The 9,831-nt window shown below is 33.9% G+C and overlaps 1 protein-coding gene across 1 annotated transcript; it reads left to right on the top strand.

Moving 5' to 3' along the window:
• Positions 1–259: 259 nt before the first annotated feature.
• Positions 260–3,834, top strand: LOC131067808 (heat shock cognate 70 kDa protein 2-like). Its single transcript, XM_059210293.1, has 5 exons — positions 260–736; positions 884–1,454; positions 1,563–1,672; positions 3,470–3,529; positions 3,814–3,834. The coding sequence occupies exons 1-5, from the start codon at positions 260–262 to the stop codon at positions 3,832–3,834; spliced, it is 1,239 nt and encodes a 412-aa protein (XP_059066276.1).
• The last annotated feature ends 5,997 nt before the right edge of the window (positions 3,835–9,831 follow it).

Consider the following 9,831-nt stretch of genomic DNA (forward strand, 5'->3'; position numbering starts at 1 on the left):
GATGAAGCTGAAGTGATAGAAAAGACCATGTTAGCGACGAGGCACAAAATGCTGGAGGTACTACAGCTGCGTCTTGTTTTAGGTGACCTCATTACAAATGACCTAGTAGTGTAACGTATTTTGGCCTATCTAACAATTCATAATGGAGGAGGAATTTTGGCCAATCCAATGATGATAATGCCAACATGGATAATGAGCAGCCTGAGGTTGAGGAAACGATGGGGCAGGTAAGCCGTTATTATATGCTTACAATAATTCAATGAAGACATTACTATATGCTAGTGAAGGTGTTACTACCGTTGAAGAGTTTCGTGTTAGTCGTGGAGATGAAGAGTTGTTGGAGGAAGCATGGTTTGAGGAGTTTCCTCTTTCCCTGGTTGTGCAGGCACTCATGCAAATAGTTGCAAGAATATCAGAGGATATTGTAGTTAAAAAGAGGATGATACAACAAATGATATGTGTGAACTACATGGGTGAGGAAAAGCAATTTTCTGGAGAAGAGATTTCATCGATGGTTTTGATGAAGATGAAGGAAATTGTTGAGGCTTATCTAGGGTCAACAATTAAAATTGTTGTTGTCACTGTGCCTTCTTATTTCAATGATTCCCAGAGAAAGGCTACCAAGGATGTAGGTGTCATCTCTTGTATGAATGTTATGAGAATCATTAATGAGCCCATTGTTGCTGCCATCGCCTATGGCTTAGATAAAAAAGATGCAAGTGTGGGTGAGAAAAATGTATGATTTTTTTATTTAGGCAGCAGTACTTTTGATGTTTCTCTTTTGACAATCGAAGAAGGTATTTGTGAAGTCAAGACCACTGCTGGAGACACCCATTTGGATGGAGAAGATTTTGACAATAGGATAGTTAATCACTTTGTTTAGGAATTCAAGAGAAGGTATAAGAAGGATATCTCTGGCAATGCAAGGGCTTTGAGAAGATTGAGAACTTCGTGTGAGAGGGCAAAGAGAACCCTTTCATCCACTGCCCAGACAACCATTGAGATTGATTCTTTATATGAAGGTATTGACTTCTATTCAACCATAACCTATGCTAGGTTTGAGGAACCTATGGAGAAATGTTTGAGGGATGCCAAGATGGACAAGAGCACAATTCATGATGTTGTCCTCGCCAGGAGCTCAACTAGAATTCCCCAAGTTCTGCAGGTGTTGAAGGACTTCTTTAACGGGAAGGAGTTGTGCAAAAGTATCAATCCTGATGAGGCCATTGCATATGGAGCTGTAGTGCAAGCTGCAATTCTGAGTGGAGAAGGCAATGAAAAGGTGCAAGATTTGTTGTTGCTTGATGTCACTCCTCTTTCTCTTGGTTTGGAAACTGTTGGAGGTGTTATGACTGTCCTCACTCCAAGGAACACCACAATTGCCACAAAGAATGAACAAGTCTTCCATACATACTCAGACAATTGGCCTAGTGTGCTTATCCAAGTATACGAGGGTGAGAGAACTTGAACTCGTGATAACAATCTGGTGGAGTTGTTTGATGATGAAAATAATGCCATAGTTTTGTTCCTTGTAAGTCTTGAGTTTTATGTTTGGATATTAGAATCTAGTAATTATGAATCGGTAGATGTTCTGTTACGGGGGAGCTCAGGAGCGGGAGACTATACTAAAAGTGTGTATTTTGCACCTATTGGAAGTTTTGTTCAGTCTGACGTGCTTTGGAGAAGATTAATCTGAAGTGTATGTGAGCAAAAGATCGTGAAGCTAAAATCTAGTAGGTTGGTTGTAATGTGAATTTCGAAAATGGAAGTAGGGATGCTAGTGCATGGCTGTGCTAGTTGGCCTTCATGGGGTAGATTGTTGGGTATATGAAGCCCAATGGTCACATGACAGTTTTTCTTGTCTAGACTCTTCATTTCATATCTGATATGTTTATATAAATGGTTGTGTGTAGCCCATATATGATGTACTGTGAATGGATATTGTTTAATGAATAGTTTCCCTACATTTCTGGTAGACGTAGCCACTTAGTGGTGAACCACGTTAAACTCGTGTTATGCATTATTATGTGTTTATATCTGCTTTAGTTTCATTCATTGTGTTTTCTTTGCTTATTTAAAACTAGCAACTATATATTGTGTTGTAAGAAGCTGGAGAAATGAAATTTCGCAAGCGAGTAGGAAATGAGAATGAGAAGATAGCAGGAGAGTGAAGGAATACAAACAGAATTAAAGGAGTAGTTGGTGATTAACTCCAACAATGCGATGGAATACGGTGACATACCCATGAGCGTGGAATCCTGATCCTTTAACATGGGCTTTCACGCTGCCGGCGATAATGTTGCATATGAGAATAGATTACTACATCTTAAGCATAAAAAGAACTACAAAAAATATTGCTTAATAGTGTTGTTTGATTTGTGTCTTGTAAAATGATGTGTAACATTTAATTTGATGAATATTGTCTCTCTAAATGACCCATCATTACAACTACCACAGTTTTGATTGCTTGAATGGCTGCATGCACATAGAACACAAGTATTGTTAGGATATGTTCAAGAATGCTTCATTAATTCAAACATATTGAGAGCATCCTTGCAAAATACATTTTGTGCGTATCCTGCAAACATTTTATTCCATGGGACCACATTTCTTTCAGGAATTCTGTTACATAGTTCACTTGCCTTGTCTATGCTTCCACATTTTTCATACATATCTACAAGAGCATTTCGAACTATAATTTTGGATCCATTTTATTTTGATAACACTTTCTAAATTTTTTGTCAAAAAACCGATTTCGCTCATATCCTACAATCGTGGCATTCCATGAGACCAAATTCCAGAGCATTTATAACTATAATATTGGATCCATTTCATTTCTACAAAACTTTCTAAATTTTTGTCAACAAATCCATTTCGCTCATAGCCTGCAATCATGACATTCCATGCGAAAACCAACTTGCATATTATTGCACGGGGCGGCGGATTAAAGGTGGGGCCTGGGGCGGCGGCATGAAACTATGTTGCCTGTGGCAGCATGGAGGCGGCGCCGCCTATTGAATGGATTTGCAAATCCCACAAATAATGTGACGCCGCCTATTGAATGGACTTGCAAGTCCAACAAATAAATTTGAAATGCTTTATCCTGTAGAAAAACATTTATTTTTAGGGCGGCAGATTTTCTTGCCTCTAGCATCTTTATTTGACTAAATCTGCGCAAAATTCCGAATTCCTTTGTTGCAGCCAGAAGTTACCTGTCGGGACACTCAGCCGCCCACGATTAATGTATTGTAGATGCTGTGGAATTCTCCGACTGATGTGACAACACGAATGAGATAATGAAGTTCTATGTTAAGGAACAGTAGTGCGCGATTTATTGAAGGAAAACTGATATTGCCTCGTCAAAACTAATATTTTAGGGCTACAAACACTAATAATATACCAACTGCAAAGCTCTAAACTCGTTTAAGGTGTTCTTATTATTAATCTCTATGAAGGGTGTGTTTTACAGGAAATGGGCGGTGCAAAGCAGCTCTGCGGGTTCGTATCAGAGGATGACAACGGTGGAAAGGCATGTAGATATTTTTGTGATAATATTTTTCTTATGTTGTTCTTTTCTTTCGCTATTATTTCTGAATCTATGTCACGGTATAAAAAGTTTAAATTTCAGGAAATTTAAAGAATTTTTATTTAAATCATTTCAATTTGTTCTAAATATCTATATGTAAAAGGTTCTAGGGTTTTATAAATTAAAATAACTTTTATTAGGTGTTTAAGCTTTTTAACTGAGAAAATAGAAATCGTAAGTTTCAGTATTGGTTTTTTAGTCATCGTTGCTTTTATCTTGCTGTGTAGATTGAGTCAGTGGAGATGTAAATCAATTTTGGTGGTGGGGTTTTTAATATGAACAAATTCATTCCAACCTTTGTGTTCTAGGGTAGGTGGATTCACTATTTATAGGTTATCAATATCATTGAGTGCTATTGTAAATGATTTATTGAATGTGTTGAAATTTATAGTGGATTTCATTTGTTTTCTTTTTTTTAAAGATTTTTTTTTGTAATTTAAAACAAAATTTAATACTTTGAAATATATGTACATTTTTTTTTAATAAAAGCTTTATTTCACTTAGCACTCTCTACATATTAACAGAACTATGATATTTGAATCTCGATTGTAAGTGATTGTATTTCTTACAAATAGTTCTCAAGATTGTAGGATTTTTGTTAGGCACTTTTCTACATTAATATATGTTGGACTATTAAGAGAGATGTTTTCTTGACCTTTTCACTTTCTTTGATAGCTAATATTGTATCTACTCTCACATATTTCTTCTCCCTTTCAGCATATGCAAATATCTCAATATATCTATCATTCCAATTATCATACATGTTAGAGTAGTGATAGATATAGTCATTACAATTATTATTGCATATTTAATTTAATCAAACCTTACTATTAGCTCTAGACACATTTACGATAAGAGCACAAACATATCTCAAATATATTCTTTATTTGATTGCTAGTGTAGATTGAAAGGCTAAAATAGAGACTTGACAAGTTCAATAGGTTTCCTAGTAATCACCTAACTCTCATTTTCTTAGATATAGAAAACATGAAGGTTCCATATTTCTCCCTCTTTCACATTACAATAATTTAAATAAATTTAATAGTATGTTTTTTTACTTGTCTTGTAGAATCTAGATTATTTCACCTTATGATTGCATTTTTATTATACTTTCGGTCAAGTGTAAGGTAATTCTAATGTTTAGATTGTTTGCTCTCTATAGAAAAAATATAATTTTTTACTAGAATAGTTAGAAACAATTGTAATTTCATAATTATCAAGGAAGTGTTATATTGTTTCTATCATAGTCTTTTACAAATTCCCATTCCAAATTCTAATATTCTTAATTTCTCGTCTCTCTATTTATATATCAACTTCTCTTTATTTATTTTGTATTTTTTCAATATTTCTTGTCTCAAAGTAAAATCATAATAATTTTCCTTAAAATAATAAACACGGTTTATGTAGGAAAGAACACTTCTCTAGGATGTTGTACTTGATTTATATATATTATTCAAATAAAGAGATTCCATTTATTGATCCTTTCTAGAAACCAAGTTATTATAGAATATTGGTTCAATCCCACAAGCCTCAACAATCAAAGACAAGAAAAGTACTCATAATAAATAGAATCAAGAAAAATATATTTTCTTAATAACTTGAGAATTGAAATAATGCAAAAAGATAATGAATTACAAGGAAATATGAATTATAGTAGAAAAGATAATGGAACACTAGAGCTAAATCCTAGAGGAAGATAAAATTAACTAAAGATAAGTGCATACATCATATTCAATAAGACAACATGAGATATTATTAGCCTAATCTAATAAAAAAATTTCTCCTAAGTTTAAATTTAGCTAATAAAGTAGCAAAGGTTCTAATTAGATAATTAATTAGGTGATATCCTAATTACTCCAGTACCCCCTCTTAAAATTAACTCTAGGATAACCTATAAAAATTGATGATGAATGCAAGAATAAATAGGTTTTGACAATAAGTCTTGATTAGGTACCCATGTACAAATAAATTTACTCTCGCAACTAGAGAAAAGGAGAAAAAAATGTAAGAAAAAAATTATCTCCAAAAGAGAGAAAAAGAAATAAAAAGAGTACATATCATTAAGTGTGACTAATAATGAAGGACTCAATATTTCACCCAAAGGATTGATTTAGTCACATAAGTACACTCAATATCTCCCCATAGGAGAGAAAATAAGAGATGATGTCCTCCCCACCCCATAAGGAAGAAGCTCTAATACCAGTAGTGAATGTTCAAAGCTAAATGTCGATGATGATCCATGAGCCACAACGATGTTCCTCCCCTAGGGAACGAACAAATTTGATGACCAAGGTAGATTAAATTCCATAAAAGGAGATGGGAGGAAAGGCCTCAAGATGTGTGTCATAGAAGAATGCTCAATATAATGAGATGGCAAGTATATTGTAGGTTCCATCAAAGTGGAAGTGAACATCCTCAACCATGTCCCTAATGCCAAGAATGTGCTACTCAACAAATAACTCTACAATGTCTAGCAACAAATCATTTCATACTGTTGAAGCTAGAATCAACCTTCTTAACTACACCAATCTCTAAAGAAATGGGAAGTGGAGGAAGATGACTAACATAAGTTTTAAAAAATAATTTGGATGTTGGAAGAAGACATAGGTTTGATGACCAAACCTCTTGCCTCATATTTGATCCACTCTAGATACATGAGAGTGAGGACTAGACAATATAATTTCAAGCTCATTGGGGGGAAAATGAGACAACTCATATAATAGAGATGCATGATCAAAATTCCCAATTGCAACTATTTATCTAGTACATAGGATTGAAATAAACATCAAATAAAAAGTAAACTATACAATCTTACCCTCCCCACTATTAGTAATCTAGTAGATAGAAAGGAAATTGGAATCTTACGAAGGTACAAAAGTATCTCATGAAATATTCCATCATCAACCTCTTTAGAAACCCTCCTAATAAAAATCATATAATTGTTATTACCCTAAAAAATGTGTGGTAAAATGCAAGGCTCAAATTAAAAGATCATAATCATAGATTTAATTAGAAGATGAGAAAGTACTGAATCAAAAATCAAACAACTATACTAAATATGTCTAGATTCAAAGACAGTGTGGCCTATTCGAGTTTTAGGTGACCCTACAACACCCCTAGGATCAAATGAAGGAAAAAAATAACTTCCATAAGAGAATGACAAGAAAATTGCATCACAATGCAAGATGATGATATTGCTAATGGACATATCAATGTACATAATGAAGCTTACTTATAAAGGAAAGGTGAATATGGAGGTTTAGACAAGAAGATAACAAGCATCTTAATCATATACAATGCACAACCTATCAACCACATAAGGTGGAAAAGTGATAGTGTGATATGACCACTAAAGGTAGAAGATCTGCATAAGGTGAATAACTTATAAGAGGATAAAATCACCTAAAGTGGAGATGCTCCTAAAGTGTAAAGTGATCAATAAGTAAACTTAAGTGATATGTGTAATTAGAACCTACGTGATATATCACTAGGTACAACACCTTAATTAAACCAACACCCCCATTAACTTAGAGAGTAAACTTACTATGCAAAGATGCAATATGGGTCCCAGCTACTAGGCCATCTTTTGTACCCATGTACAATGCAAATGCAATCTCTCATAAATGAAGAGAATGATAAAACCATGTGGGAAAAAACTCCTCTCCAAAAGAGAGAAAATAAACAAACAAATAATGATGTATGAAGGACTCAAGAACCCGTAAGGATTCCATACATCATGTATATACAATCAAGTATTCCCCTATAGGAAGTAATGAAGGAGGCTACATACTCCTCCATAATAAAAAATGTCCCATAGAAATGAAGAGCTCTTGGATTCAAAACATAGTCGAATTACTAGTAAACAATATTTGTTGGCCTTGGAAGAAAACAAACCAACTACAAATGCAGGAAAGCTTACCATTCTAGATATGAACTAGGAAGCGAAATCCAAATGTAGAATGATGTCAACTTTTTAATATACTCGTGCATCACCAAGACCCTGGAAGACAATGCCACAAAGAAATCAGGTACATGCCCAATCATAAGAGAAGGTGACAAAATAGGAACCACTGCAAATTAATCTTGAACAAGCTCCAAAGAAAAAGATGAAGTGATAACACTAGTAGCACAACTATTATCATATAGGAGATATGCCTTTAAAATCTTAATAGGAGTTTCCAAGCTTGAATAAGCCATAACATGCTCATGATTAAACTAAACCAATAAATGTAACGAATCAAGTGAAGAGGGAGACTCATGAATATCAATATCCAAATATAAGTTAGTTAAATCTTCAACAGAGATAAAAATTCCATCAAAGAGAAGAGAAATCACCTCAAATGTGTCCTCCAAATCTAAAATTTTGGACTCCATAAATTATAAATAAATGTATGGAAAATAAGAATCTCGATCAAGAAGATAAATAGATACTTATTGCAATGAATCATTGGAATCACCAACAAAAGATTAATGTGTGATCTCAAATCATGAAACAACAGAGTCTACACAATCTCACAATGTGAAGGGCATAATATAGTGAAGAAAAGATACGAAATGCTATGTTCGGTTTTTAGAAAGGTGGAGCCAAGCTAATAAAAATGGCTAATATAGCTCCAAGCATTGTAAACACCACTCAAACTGATACCCTCCAATATATGAACAACCCAATCAAAGAGTGAAATCCATTTCAACTAATAAAGGTGGCCCCCCATAGTATAAACACCACTAACAAGTTATTTCTAGACATACTATGCTATTTGTCTTGGCACTTTTTGAGGTTTAATTGGGCTGAGATCTGTTTTTTTTCCAGTAGGCCATGAAGATACTCACAAAGAGATTTCCATAGTCTTTTTTATCGGTACCTTCTTTTCTATTAGGTGCCTTATAATTTAGGTGACTTTGCAATAATCTAGGATCAAATGAAAGACCAAAATAGAGCTTCAACAAGAGAGTGATAAGAAAAGTGCATCCTAATGCAAGATGATGGCATTGATAGTGGACATATCAATGTACATAGTTAACCTTGCCTATAAAGTCAAGGTAAATGAGGAGGATTAGACAAGATGCTGACAAGTGTCTTAATCCTATGTAATGCACAACCTATCACCCACATAAGGTGGAAAAGTGAAACTATGATATGGCCACTAAAGGTGGAAGATCCACTTAAGGTGGATAAGTCATAACATGATAAAACCACCTAAAGTGGAAAGTCATCAACGAGTAAACTTAGGTGATATGTTTAAATAGGACCTAGGTGAGGTTATCACTAGGTACAACATGTTAATTACTCTAACATGGCCCTTCATATTTTCATCCGCAAGTGCCATAAAGACTAACTAAAATTATCCATATATAAAATTAGAAGAGGATGATATAGATGAATATGAATGAATATTCTTCTTCTTTAGAAGGTGCTTCGTCACATCAATATACTTTCCATAACATCAATGCTCATAATGTCTTGTCTTTATGCGATATGCACACTTGAGTTTATCCTTATTAGATGAATCTATTTGAGAAGAGGAAGGAGAATCCAAAGTTTCCTTATAATGTGATTCCTTACCTTTCTCATGTGACTTAGAATCTTTGTGTTTTTATTTATTTCCTTTCTCATTTGAATCCTTCTTATCTCTAGTGTCGTAGGATACAAGAAAATCACATGATATGTAGGACTACAATCTACCAATTCGTACCAACCTTTCTTTCTTCATAGTGAAGAATGATGCAAAATCATGAAGTGAAGGTGTGGCGGGCTTGAAACCAAGTGCACCACTAGTGGCATAAAAGATGAACAGATAAATTCAATAGTATGAAAATATTTGGCAAGGATTGAAAAAATTAATATAGGCTATTGTTTTTAAATACCACACTATTACAACTCAAATATGAAAGAATTTACTTTGGGAAAAAAATCTTGGATGTTGTTAAAATCTATAGGATTCAGGTCATTATGTTCATTAGGATTCAAGTCATTATGTTCATTAAGCAAGAAAATCTTCTTTAAATATAAATTAAAAGGCCCAATAATGTTTTTGGTCATCATCATGAAATTTTACTGACCATGCTAGATTTCTACACAATTGTTGACATAGGCCTACATAGTGTCAGTAACATATGGATCCATACTACTATGATTTTTCATACCCTAAAAACAATGGCTAATAAATACACTCAAAATTTTCCTTCTTGGATTTTCACTAAATGAAAGACATTCTTTAGATTTTTGTCCTTGACAAATGCATGCC

The sequence above is a fragment of the Cryptomeria japonica genome, chromosome 8 (assembly GCF_030272615.1).
Source record: "Cryptomeria japonica chromosome 8, Sugi_1.0, whole genome shotgun sequence".
Classification (NCBI taxonomy): Eukaryota; Viridiplantae; Streptophyta; class Pinopsida; order Cupressales; family Cupressaceae; genus Cryptomeria; species Cryptomeria japonica.